Source organism: Anopheles bellator, chromosome 2 (assembly GCF_943735745.2).
Source record: "Anopheles bellator chromosome 2, idAnoBellAS_SP24_06.2, whole genome shotgun sequence".
Lineage (NCBI taxonomy): Eukaryota > Metazoa > Arthropoda > Insecta > Diptera > Culicidae > Anopheles > Anopheles bellator.
This window is the reverse complement of record NC_071286.1, coordinates 11,333,845-11,346,759: the sequence shown is the minus strand read 5'-3', so window position 1 is coordinate 11,346,759 and position 12,915 is coordinate 11,333,845. Positions and strand designations below refer to the sequence as shown.

Below are 12,915 nucleotides of genomic sequence, written 5' to 3'. Positions count from 1 at the left end.
GTGCAGCTTTCAATTACTCCTGCACTTTAGTTTTATATCTCTTCCGGAGCGGCCTTTTTAATTTAGCGAATAGCCAGAAGTCACACGGTGATAAATCAGACGACTGCGGTGGTTTGCGGCGAAATGATCACAAACTGGTCCCAAAAATGTGATGCAACAATTTCCTCGTAAGGCAAAAACCAAGAACTCATATTCCGAAGTTGGACGTTGGAGCGATGAGTATTCTTTTGGGAAATATCAATCCGCCACCATTTTGAATGGACTACTGTACAAAGTACTACTGCGAGTTCTCATATTACCGCCGGATATGCCTCTTGAATTTAAATGAGTGCAGTTTCCCATGCGCCTCGCTTTTACGACGACTATAAACAAGGCGCAGGGACAATCGTTACAAGTACGTGGATTAAATCTAGAAAATGATTGCTTCTTCCATGGATAATTTTATGGGGGCTGCATGATGATTTTCCGAATGATTTCCATCTGTACGATTTTGCTAATAAACTTTCATGTTCAATGGAACAACACCCTATTCTATTTACATGACCAAAATTTTCCAATTTTCCGAACGGGAGCTCCTATTACGAAACGAAATGGGAGCTAAGCCCTTTCAACCCCGCACAAACGGCCCACAGACACATCTCGTGTGTCTTCTGACAGCAATTGGCACTCCCAGCTGATTAAAACGGGCCAACCCCGTCCAAATGTCACATTCGGTGCTGATAAGAAGAAAAACAGGAGAATCTGAAATGGTGACGGCAATCCGTAGGTGACGCCGCAACTTTTGGACGTTCTGACCCGTTCCGTTAATTAATTACACCCAACCGATGATACCGGGCCGCCCGAGGGGGTCCACTGTGCCGTGGAAAGATAACGGCAAAGGTATGCACACTCCCTGGCTGTCGCGTTCGGTTACAATGTAGTCGGAAGGGGATTTTTCGTGTTGCAAAAGTTGTATCCATTCTACTTACACGACCGATTCACCGTGGGCAAAATTGTCAGACCATGAAAACGTCGACCGGCGACCACTTCAGAAAACACAAAACCCGAAGCACCGTGCACGACGGAACGGGGCACGGAGTTTCCCAGGTGCATCACACGTGTGTTACAGGATGCGGTTTGTTCGCCTACTGCCGCTGGTTCGGCGAATGGAAAGTTTTCTCGTAACCGCGAACCTTCCATCAGCGCCAACCGGTAACTTGACGCCATCGTTACCTCTTTGAGAGGCCGCCACCGTGCACTTTGTGTCATCCGCACACATACACACAGACGAACACCTTTGCTCACGGCGCTGTCCTCCGGCTCACTGTGTCCTTTGAACGGGCAGGGGTTCGTGTTTTTGTCACCATTTTGCCATCCTCGAAAATAACACTTTCCGGAACGTTGACGAAGTGGCTTTTCACCTTCGCTCTCTCTCGCAGTATCGTGACCGACACAAGTGCGCGTTAGTGCTCTCGCACTGTCGCACTAAACAGAAGTACTCTCAGCGCCACGATGGTCATCGAACGGAATCGTTAGTGTCTCTCAGCCAGCCTGTCAGCGGCCTGTTCCAAAAACTTATCATTCCCTCAGCAACCATTCGAACCATTCCAAACGTCACCCTCGCGCGGCCAGACCCACCCCAAGAATCCGGGCTCTTAATTAATCCTTTTTTTGTCAACACATTTCCTGGCACTCGATGTCCGTTGCCCCCCTGGTACCCCACCATCACAGCCCGCCACGGATTTTTTCCGGCATTTCCTTTGCCCTCCGATGGTTTTGTTACCCATCAAAACACCGTGTGTACAGTGCGCGCGTGTGTGTCTGGCTGCTCCCAGAGACACGGAGCAAAAAAATTGGGGGTTCTCTCCCCGACCCGACGACAGTGCACACACTAGAAACGGCGTAGAGCGAGAGCAGGAGAGAGGGAAAAAAACAGAAAATTTCCAAAAATAAACGCGACGAAAAACTGGTTTTCCCGATTTCCTGAAAATCTTTCAGTGTGCGCGTTCGCCGTTCAGGGTGTAACCGATTTTCTTGGGCAGTGTTCTTGTTGTTGTTTTTTTGTCGTCGTCGCTGGTTTCGTGTGTTTTTGTTTTTCTCACTTCACTTTCGACGGTCACTCCCATTCGCTCTCTCTCGTGCGAAGCGAGCGAAAGAAAAGATCTCCAAAGTATACAGACTCCCCGCCCCATTCGGCACCCGGCAGCTTGTGATCCATTTCCGGCGATGAGATTTTCTTTCCCCCTTCAGTGTCACCGCGGTTTTCCGGCCGCCGGACACTCCTGCCGCCGGTCTCTCGGGGGCGAGAACGTTACATGCGGCCTGCTGGGAAAGTCGACTGATTGATTTTACGAAGGTGTCACGAACCACGGTACTAATATTTGCATAATGTAATGGGAAAGCAAGCCGTGAACTGGAGAGTGCGTAGCGCGCTGCTAGGCAGAGTCAAGTCCCACTCAGAGCCGTATAATTTACGGGCAATTTTCACCCGAAACCCCAATCAAGCCTGTTTCACTCGTGGGCTTTTTTGGGCAGCTCCGTTTTAACCTTTTTTGCACAAGCCCCCGACCCGCGCCGGGCAATGGGGCGCAGTATTATGCACTCTCTGCACACTACATCACTGTGACCCGTTTCGTTCGCACTCTTATCCGTTGCAGCGCCGCGAATGAATGATTTCGCGAAACTGCACAACGGAAGCGCAGCGCTTCGCTCACTTTTCGTTTCGCTTCTCGCTCTCACGACTCGCGATTCGGTGCAGCTCACCACGCTCGCTCTCACCGCTCACTGCGATCATCTTCGGATCGCGCAATTTGTGACGGATGTTTCGTGAAGTCCCAAAAAGGACTAGATCTGCTGCGAAATCGAATCTACGCGGACAGCATAGTACCCGGTGCACGCACGGTGAAACACGACTGCGAGGGGATGAGGATCCACACGCGTGCAGTCGACTGTTGCATCCGCGCACATGCACGGCACGCCGGTTTTTCGACAAAACGCCCATCGGCGGCACGAGTTGGCCGTGTGCAGCCGACTCGCCGACGGGCGAGGATGTATCGGGTGGTGATGATGGCGGCGCGGAGCTAGTGCTGGGCCGCGATAAATGAGAACGTGCGGGGGCTGTGTCGCGAGTGCCGCGTACATGTGCGTAGGCATGTATTTTTAGCATGAGCAACTTCAGTGTGCTCCTTCATCTTTATGGCCGGCAGGGCGGCCTGGCAGTGTTTGCCGTGTGATGATCATCCCTCGGTACCGATCGGGGGGAAATTATCTTCCTTCGAGAAATATACACACGCCCGTCCGTTCCATTACTTTTGTCCTCACCAGGGAGCGAATGACGATCACGGCAGCTGGCAGGAGAGGCCGTTCAATCCGCCTGTCACCATCACCATCTGTACCTATTTCTTGTCGCTACGCACGAACAGCACTCGCTGTGGCCACTTCGAACTCCGGCAAAACAATGACTACTGTGAGACAACCGATGTACCGAACACCACACTCCTTTGGCTACTAGATGCACGCGTCGGATGTACTAGACTCACCACCACTACGCGTTGCACTATGTGTCCGCGGGCAGCACACACAGTGACACGGAGGTCGTCAGCACGAACCGACGAATCCGCTGGTGAACCTGAAACTAACGTGAATCGCTAGAGCCACAATCCACCCCGAGTATCGAGTGAACAGCGCACGGCCGCCCGTGAATCATTGCACGCACCGCCGTGAACCTCAGAGAGCGACGTCACACAATGGATCTATGATCTCATCATTGCCGTGGCAGAGAAAGACAGACACAACCAGCCGACACGGGACCGTACGGGACGGGTTATTCGATTCCACGCCTCTGCCAACACATGCTCGCAAGCGCGCACAGTGCGTTTCTCGGAACAAACGTTGGTGGCGATGACACACGCGTCCTACGCAACACCAACCCACCAAACGGAACTTTGGAACTTACGCTATTCGCGATTCACAGGACACACTGCTGCGCGGACCGTCGTCCATTGACGGAATGTTTGAATGTTTGCTACTTGACTCGTCGCTCTGACAGCAACTGGCACCAAAACCCACATACGCAAACGCGAGGGACACACTCTTCACGCTACCGGGCGACTCGGCGACCCTCTCTGTCTTTCAACGTCTCGTCGTCTAGACTGGAAGATGTTTAATGGGACGGACTCCTCGCGTCGCCGTGCAAGTGTGTGTAAGGGCGTACAATAGCCGACCCACCCGGCAAACCTCCTTCGCACCTTCCATTAAACAAAACAAACCAAGCCCCTTTTGCCCCTTGCCAAGCGCACGCAGTGCGTTTGTCGCATTTGCGTTTCGTTCGTGGTATGCGTACCAACCCGATGAATCCTAGCGGCCAGCGATTAGTGCTTTATTTATTCGATTTTATGAACCGGTGCAAGCGGAACCGTAATGTTTGGGATATCATAACGCATTCGCTGGACATTCTGTGTGTCCCTTTTCCTGAACTATGCAACCGCTCCTTTAGTCATCTACGAGGTCTTTCTTTCTTATAACGGTCCATTCGGAAGTAAAACACATGGCGATTACACGTAAAGTAATGTTATTTCTCGGTTATTCGCTATTACGCGGAACAGAAGAACCTTATAAATCGTAAGTTCGTTTCTGAACAGTGTCGGTTGTACATTTTTTATGAGACGGGCTTAGAAACTTTCGCGGCTGCCTTCAGCTTCTGGGCAATTATCTTGGCGGTTTTAGCCTTTTTCCCAAACCCTGACTTCTTCTTGTTTTTGGGTCCACCGCCAGCCACCACCTTACCGTGGAAGTCATTTGCCTGGGCCGTGGGGCCACCATTTTTGGTCGATCCCTGCTGCGGCAACTTGTTCCTCTTCACTGGATTGCCTTTCTTGTTTTTCTTCACATTGGTCCGCTCCGGATCCACTTCCATGACACGCAGCGCACGTCCGTTAAGCTGTTGTTGGTTCAGCTTTAGCGCTTTTTTGATGGACACTCCTTTCTTGAAGCAAACGAATCCGATGCACTTGTTAGCGATCTGTCGCACGTACTCTATCTCACCGACGGTACTGAAGAATTCGTACAAATCGTTGTCCGTTGTAGCTGAAATGGCAACAGCAGATTAGCAGTGGCCCGTTTTTAGTGGTGTCAGTCAATTACCTGTTGAAATGTTTCCTACGAAAACCGTCGATTTTACCTCTCCCAATTGTTTCTGATTTTGCGGACACACCCGGATCCGATTCTGCTCCACCATCTGTCCGTCCATCGCACAAGCTTTTTGCACCTCTTCTTTTGCCGAGAAGCGCACGTAGGCAATCAGAGACTTTACCTTTACCTGATCCTTTCGATGCATTATCTTTTGCCCGAGGTTTCCTCTGAACCGTACAGACAAAATGGTGCCGTACTGTTTGAAAAGAGACTTAACCATGGACTTTGTGGTGCTCGAAGGCAGGTTTCCGACGAAAACGCAATGCTCGACTAAGTTTGAGAGAACGGAACAAGGATTAAACGAATGTCGGTCGTATGCGTTTTTTCAAGACCGGACATTACCATCTTTCTTTTTATCCGCGGGTTTAACAGGCTCCTTAGCGGTGTCTTCTTCCTCTTCAGTTTCGCTTTCCGACGTTACAACTTCATCTTCAGGTTTCGTGGAAACAGCTAGGGGACGGGAAAAGGGGAAACAGCCAGATTCATACGAATATCAATCATGATAACTTTAAGCTAAGCTGTACCTGCTTTCTTTTTGGCCACTGTTTTGGTGGTTTTCTGGCCACGCGGAACATCTTCGTCTTCCGACTCCGGCTGGTTCGGTGTCTTCGTGCCGGATTTAGGTTTGTTTGCTTTTGTTTTCAATTTTCCCTTAGTTGCTTTTTCCGACATTACTGATTTCACTTGGTAGGCGGCCTTATTTCCTTTCTTGACCGGCGTAGCAAGGGTTTCATTGATAGCGGGCGGCGGCAACACCTTTTCTGTCTTTGATGTTTTCTTTTGCATTAACTTCGAACCACTGGCAACACCTTTCCCTTTTTGCTTCTGTTTCTTATCGGTGGTAAACTTCATTTTCGATTATTAGTTACGTTGTATTTTCAGAGCGAAATAAGCGCAGGATCGCGTGCCGCCACGAAACTTGGAGTTGCAGAGTAAAAAATGGGCTAGCCAAGCACTAAAGCACATGTGCTGTTGTTACCCCGGAATTTTGACAGCTCCGGCTCATTGGCAAGCCGTGTTCAGGTCAGTGCACACTTCGTTTACCGACTGACAAGGCGAGCAGATTCTTCCGTTATTCTTTAAATAAAGCTTTCATAACTCCTACACTAATAGAACTAACCACCGGAATTAACAGTTTGTTATTACCTACGATACTATCAAATTTCTAGTTTAAGCGTTAATTAACAAAACTCTAAACCTATTTTATGGTGCTATAAAAGTTCCACCTACTGTCGGCTGTCAACTGGGAACTGTCAAATTCGTTAAATCTTCCACAACAAGCTGCAAAGCCAAATTTTATAAATGTCGATTTCGTGTGCTAATATTTTAATTTAAACGAAGTGTTTTACTCTCGGTGACCCAAAAAAGTGGTAAACATGAACTCTTCCGGTGGCGAACGTTCCGACGGCGGCACCGCGGCGTCAAAGAAACGACAAAACCGCCAAAGCGTGCTGGCAATGTTAAAGAAAACGGACATCAAAAACAAAAGCCTCAAGCGATTTTTCTACTTCACGTACGAATCCCAGCAGCCTCCGGCAGCGGTGAAACAAGAAAATGTCCGAAAGACCTACTACAGCAACGGTGAAGTCTGTGAAGGAGATGAGCACTTCCTGCGGCACAGTAAGTTGCAAACTGTTCGGCCGGAACTGCGGTGTTTCGCGAGACATTGCCTCATTTCGTCACCCTCCCGTTGATCTTCGTCGTTACAGTGAAAAAGAGCGTCTTCATGAGCAACATTCCGGGGGGTACGAAAAAATCGGAGATTTTTCAGTTGTTTCAACAGTACGGAACGGTGTTGGCCATTCAATTGCGGACCCGTGGAGGACGCCCGATCGTTGGTAGCCAAACGGTTCCTCCGCCGTACGAATCCGGCTGGTCCTGTTGCTGCACCGTCGAGTTCGATTCGCCAGAAAGTGCGGAGAATGCATGCGACGTAAAGCCGGGCAGCAAATTTGTGGCAAAACCGTTGGTTGATCCGTCACGTTATGGTAAGTGGTATGGTGCGGTATGGTGTTCGGTATAGTATACGAGTGTTGAAAATTAAAAACAATTTCTGTTTAGGAGTGGAAAATTGTGTATTCGTTGAAAACCTTCCGCCTGACACCACAAGACAAGAACTGTGGCAACACTGGAAGGCATTCGGTGCGATCCGTTCGCTATGGATGGAGCTATCGGACGGCACGGTTATGCTAACTGATGCCGAATATTCTCAGCTTCCCTCGGTAAACTGCCACATACGGTTCCGGCGCCGAGCCGAAGCACGGGCCGCCACGAAAGCGCTCAACCGAACCGCCTTTAAGGAGCGCACCATTTCGGTCCAGATGGCGTACCAGAAGTATTGCAATCCTGACGGTAAGGATGTGAATAGAAACGATCTTATTCCCCGGGTATTGGCCAATAAATTCCTACAACTTTCCAGAGCTTTCGAACAATGCGCTACGAATCTTCTTCCAACCCTTCGGGGACGTTGTGGCGCTCGATCAGATTCCACATCAGCGGGCGGGCTACGTTTGCTTTAAACCACCCGTACCGGTCGACATCGTCAAGCGGATCGGCCAGCAAACGTTCCGCAAACGGCGTGTGATGTGCGAAAAGCTGGATCTTCCCGGTGTTCCGAAAGACGGTAAACTTATGAAAGCAATCGGAAGCAACGGAAAAACCAATGCTGGTGACGGCACGGCGGGTGGTTCTGCGGGTCGCACTGTTGGCAACACAAAGTCCGTCAATCATGGTCAAGCCGGAAAGTTGGGACGAAAACTTCCGCGCAAAAGCTTGCCGACTGTAGGACGGAAGCCGCTTGGCCGGAAGCCCACAGCGGAAGCGTCAAAGGGCGGTGCAGACACACCTTCGAAAGCGGCCGCCAGGGCCGCGGAGAATGCGAAGGAAAACCGTGCCGCCCACCATGTTCCATAGGCCAGCGATTCACGACAGAGCTTCCGATTATTTTATCATAAAATAAATTGTAATCTATTTTATCAAACGAATAAGAACCAGAACCGTTGAATTGTTGCGGAATCTTTTATTTAAATTTATTTATACAAAGTTTTGAGGGCAGGTGCAAACGGAGGTAAAGGGTATTGTTCTCCACGGACAGTGCTCTACTTCTTCCACGAGCGTTCCAGCTGTTCGGAGATGGCTTCCAGGAAGTCCTGCGTATTCAGATACATGTTCTCCTTGGTATTGCGGGTTCCGTGAATGCAGATGGCCAGATCCTTCGTCATCTTGCCCGACTCGATACAATCGATGCAAGCTTTCTCGAGAGCTCCCGCGAACCGCGCCAAGTCCGGTGTGTTATCCAACTTTGCGCGATGCTCAAGACCACGCGTCCACGCAAAGATCGACGCCACGGGATTGGTTGACGTTGGCCGTCCCTTTTGGTGTTCGCTAAACGATGACCGAAGGAACATTAATCTCCGTTTTGACCGTTCTTTTTCCTTACCGCAGTTCAGAACGCATTCTTACCGATAATGGCGTGTGACGGTACCGTGAGCTGCTTCGGATTCCACCGTCTTCCCGTCGGGACAAACGAGCACCGAAGTCATGAGACCGAGCGAACCGTAGCCCTGCGCCACGATATCCGATTGAACGTCCCCGTCGTAGTTTTTGCACGCCCAAACGAACTCGCCGGATGATTTGAGGGCCTGCGCCACCATGTCATCGATCAATCGGTGTTCGTACCATATCTTCTTCTCTTCGTACTGCTTCTTGTAGCTCCTGAAACGATCGTAGGAAAAAGGAACCCATGCAGATCAATTCAGAACACAGACCGTACTGTGCCACCTTTGTCATACTTTTCATAGATCTCCTGGAAGATGTCCTTGAAGCGTCCGTCGTAACGCTTCAGAATGGTGTTCTTCGTCGACAGGTAGAGTGGCCAGCCCTTGGACAGAGCCACCTGGAACGACGAGTGCGCGAACGCACTGATCGATTCGTCCGTGTTGTACATCGCCAAGGCAACACCGGGCGCATTGTACTTGAAGACCAGGATCTCCTCCGTCGAACCGTCGTCCCCGGCGTACACCAGCTTTACGGTGCCCGGATTGCGCACCACGTAATCCTGCGCCTTGTACTGATCACCGTGCGCGTGACGACCGATCACGATCGGTTTCGTCCAGCCTGGCACCAGCCGCGGAATGTTGGAGCAGATGATCGGTTCGCGGAACACGGTTCCACCGAGAATGTTACGGATCGTACCGTTCGGACTGAGCCACATCTTTTTCAGCTTGAACTCCTCCACACGCTGCTCGTCCGGCGTGATTGTCGCGCACTTGATGCCAACGTTGTGCTTCAGCATCGCGTGTGCCGCATCGATCGTCACCTGATCGTTCGTCTGGTCGCGGTACGGCAGACCGAGATCGTAGTACAGTGCCTCGACCTGGAAGTGGATCGCAAGGAAGTGCTTGGTTTTACGAGCGAAACGACAACAGCAACCGAATGCCGTTACCTTGATGTAGGGGAAGATCAGCTTCTCCTTGATGAACTGCCAGATGATACGGGTCATTTCGTCACCGTCCATCTCGACTACGGGATTTACGACCTGGATGCGGCTATCGGTGCCTGGCGGGACAGGTTGTTAATTAGAGTTATTAATAGAGATGATTCATTGGAAGATTCATTGATCGCTAAGCCATGCAAGCCTAATTTCGAACAAAAATTGCCCCAGAGTCCTCCACCGAAAGCTTCCTTTGGAAATGCAGGTCAAAGCGATAAGAGAATTACTGTTTGTGCCAATGAAACTACTAAAAAATAGGGCACACAGAGAGCGGCACTATCTGACAGTCTTCTCGCGCACGGAAGAATCATTTCAAACAATCCTAAACATGTTATGACTCCCTCCCGTACCAAAGGCGGGTTCAGGCGGATGGGCCGGCAAGATCCGTGGCTCCGAAGTCCGCTGGAGATTTCTCGGCAAGATAGTGGAACTCGTGCGGGAGAGCAACTTGTAATATTCGTATCGGAATTAAGTAATCCGACACTCGGGCTCATTGCCAACGCGAATGTGATGGATGCAACAGGTCATACCGATGCAATGCAGGATGCAACAGAATGCATCTGCCGTGCCGGCGTTAACCCGGTTCCAACTGGCTCACACTCGGAGCACCAAACCCACAATCTCGTGCACTTCTCTCTCTTTACGTGGCGTACGTGGGACTTGGAGAGACTAGCACAATCTACGGTTCTATACTTACTGCGTGCCCTGGTCGTCATCATCGAAACTGCCGGCAGCAGCGAAGCGGTATTGTTGTTTTGCGCCGGAAGCGCCTTGCACAAACGCGCCAAAAGACGTGCCATCGTTACTGGACCCGGTGAAAGGCGGAACAAGTAAAAATCTGGGAACCACCACCAGCAAGTGAGAAAGAACAGAATAGGATCGTTATCGGTCCGCAGGCCCGATTGTCGTGAAACGTCAACGTGATAACGCGTGGTCGCCGCCGCGTACTTACGCCAAGGAAAGGAACTCCGAATAACGTACACACACGCACGCACGTACGGAAAGCACTTGAGGAGTAAACAACAGAGACACAGGCACGCGCACACGGAAACTAGAGGCGATTGACCCCGGCGCGTAGAGGGAAAACTAAACAAGAGCGTGCGTGGAAGGAAATGCCCCGAAAACTGCTTAGGTTCGTTTAGGAATGATATATCAGCCAGCAGCCACGACGATGACGAACGACAGGGTGATGTTGCCCGGACGGTTCTTCTGCGAAGTGTGAGCGAATGTGGCGCGGGTTTCGATGCCGGACCCGCGCGCGAGTTGTGCGCTTGAGCGACCTCCCGGACGACAGAGAGCGAGAGACCGCGCGAGAGGCCCAGAGAACGCGGAACGCATTGATAAGCGGCGAGAGAGACCGGCATCCGCAGCGTGGTGTGCGTCTGTGGGTGTAAATGGATCCGGCTTTCGACGATCAGCACGCAGCACGCAACGAAAGTGAAGCCGCGATCGTGAGAAGTGGGTTCAACTTTTTGTTGTTATTTTTAGCGCACTCTCTCGCTCTCGCTCTCCGTCGCAGCCGGAACGTCATCTTGCGTGGCAATGGCCGCGTTTGGTCTGGTAATATGTAGACCGTTTTATACCCCTTTTCATGTGCATGATCTTGTCCCTTTCTGCGGTCAGGGATACGCCACACGCAGTGCAGAGATGCACGAAGCCATCGCTGCTGCACTCTGTGGTGCATAATTCCAGTCCGCCTCAGCAACCTTGTACCCATTTTCGCTGCTGGGGAACTCGTCAGACGCCAGACGATCTGATGGCGTCAGAAAGTGCAACAGGACGTCTTCACGGTTCACGTGTGCCGGCGCCAATCTCCGGCGTTTTGTGGTCGGTCATAGCCGACAGGACTTCATAATGGCAACGACAGAGCGAAACGAGTTTTGTGGCGCTGGTGAACTTGTTTTGTGGAACTTGTTTGCTCTGTGGTGTTGCGCGCGTGGCCACCTCCATTCTTTACATTCTGATTAAAAAGCGTGTAGGAAAAAGAGTAGTGCTTCCTAAAAAGCGTTTCCCAAATGCCATTCCAGTATAATCTCTAGCTAGTCACCCGCCAGGCTAAGATATTTCCATTGGTTTGGGCCAGTCAGGGTCGTAGAAATGCGAATTTTGTTAAACAGCATATAGGCCCAGAATGCGGATACTTCTGCGTGCGTGCGTGCGTCAGTGGCATCGCGCCCCGCACGAAGTAAAACGAAAGCTGGCATGTTTGAACGATTTTGTCTTATTTTTAGCAGCACACGCATCGGATATCACGCCGGTTTATAATCCCCTCACCGGTTTTCTCATACGGCGTGCATATGAAACAGAAATTCTCGCACCGCGACAGGCGCACGGATGACAGAGAGACCACTTCCGTTTCCTATATATTTTTTTCTTTTTTGCATCGCATAATCTTGGTCCACTTGAATCAACGCGGGAACACACAAAAAACACCATCTCGGAGGCACGTCACCATGAGAACGCTGAAGAAATGCCGCCCGGATTTGGATGCCTTTTTACACATCGATTCCTCTCCGCGAAAAACACCACAAACAGAGAAAAGAGAAAGAGGGAGCGAGAGAGAGAGCAAGAGCGTTACAAGTTAGTGTCTCGCGGCTGGAGGGTGTGTTTTTGCGCGAGGCACGGCGTCCAGTTGGACGGGTTTACTGTTTCAAAGGCAACCGGAATATTTTCCGGTTCTGGTTTGCGAAGGACGAGGCCCACTCCCCAAGGACAACGGGATCTAGTAAACGGGGTAAGTATTGCGCTTTGTCCAAGAAACCCCCACCTCACATTGGCAACGGTGTATTGGTCGCGCCCCTGAAAGTTGCTGCACGCAGTTATTAGTAAACATTCCACCACAGTAGCCATTGGAGTGCTACGCACTTTTACTACGTGGTCGAGAAAATCGATTCCTTGAGGCTCCAGATGGATGGGGGCTCCACTTCCTGTTGAAGATTCATGTTCGGTGTGTTCACAATTTTGTCAATACCTGGTGTGCCTCCGCAGTGGTCCACGAGCCGTGCCGATAAGAAGATTGTGGTCGAGATTACGAGCCCGGCAAAAAGCTGTAAACAGGCTGAATTGCAAACACGAGCACCATGGGACGGCCACCATGTGACGGGCTTATGTTTACATTTTACGTTAGAATGAAACATTTCACACTGAAGCGAACGCCGGACGCTGGAGTTTAGTGCAAAAATCGAGCAAGACCCGGATGACCAATAAATAGGGTTCGGTTTGTGTTCTGCTACTGCCGCCAGAGAAAGGCCACC

The 12,915-nt window shown here is 50.8% G+C and overlaps 3 protein-coding genes across 3 annotated transcripts; 1 reads left to right on the top strand and 2 right to left on the bottom strand.

Moving 5' to 3' along the window:
* Positions 1 to 4,532: 4,532 nt before the first annotated feature.
* Positions 4,533 to 6,104, bottom strand: LOC131210016 (RNA-binding protein 34-like). Its single transcript, XM_058203198.1, has 4 exons — positions 5,694 to 6,104; positions 5,512 to 5,619; positions 5,122 to 5,439; positions 4,533 to 5,064 (listed from the first exon to the last, which is right to left on the bottom strand). The coding sequence occupies exons 1-4, from the start codon at positions 6,019 to 6,021 to the stop codon at positions 4,637 to 4,639; spliced, it is 1,182 nt and encodes a 393-aa protein (XP_058059181.1). The 5' UTR covers positions 6,022 to 6,104; the 3' UTR covers positions 4,533 to 4,636.
* Positions 6,105 to 6,461: 357 nt separating this feature from the next.
* LOC131209326 (uncharacterized) lies at positions 6,462 to 8,167 on the top strand. Its single transcript, XM_058202369.1, has 4 exons — positions 6,462 to 6,789; positions 6,879 to 7,157; positions 7,231 to 7,521; positions 7,589 to 8,167. Exons 1-4 carry the CDS (start codon positions 6,546 to 6,548, stop codon positions 8,080 to 8,082), a joined length of 1,308 nt encoding a protein of 435 aa, XP_058058352.1. The 5' UTR covers positions 6,462 to 6,545; the 3' UTR covers positions 8,083 to 8,167.
* A 7-nt stretch (positions 8,168 to 8,174) lies between these two features.
* On the bottom strand, positions 8,175 to 10,896 carry LOC131209325 (isocitrate dehydrogenase [NADP], mitochondrial-like). The gene is made up of 6 exons (XM_058202368.1): positions 10,614 to 10,896; positions 10,359 to 10,499; positions 9,614 to 9,726; positions 8,961 to 9,544; positions 8,632 to 8,883; positions 8,175 to 8,553 (listed from the first exon to the last, which is right to left on the bottom strand). The coding sequence occupies exons 2-6, from the start codon at positions 10,459 to 10,461 to the stop codon at positions 8,268 to 8,270; spliced, it is 1,338 nt and encodes a 445-aa protein (XP_058058351.1). The 5' UTR covers positions 10,462 to 10,499; positions 10,614 to 10,896; the 3' UTR covers positions 8,175 to 8,267.
* Between the last annotated feature and the right edge of the window lie 2,019 nt (positions 10,897 to 12,915).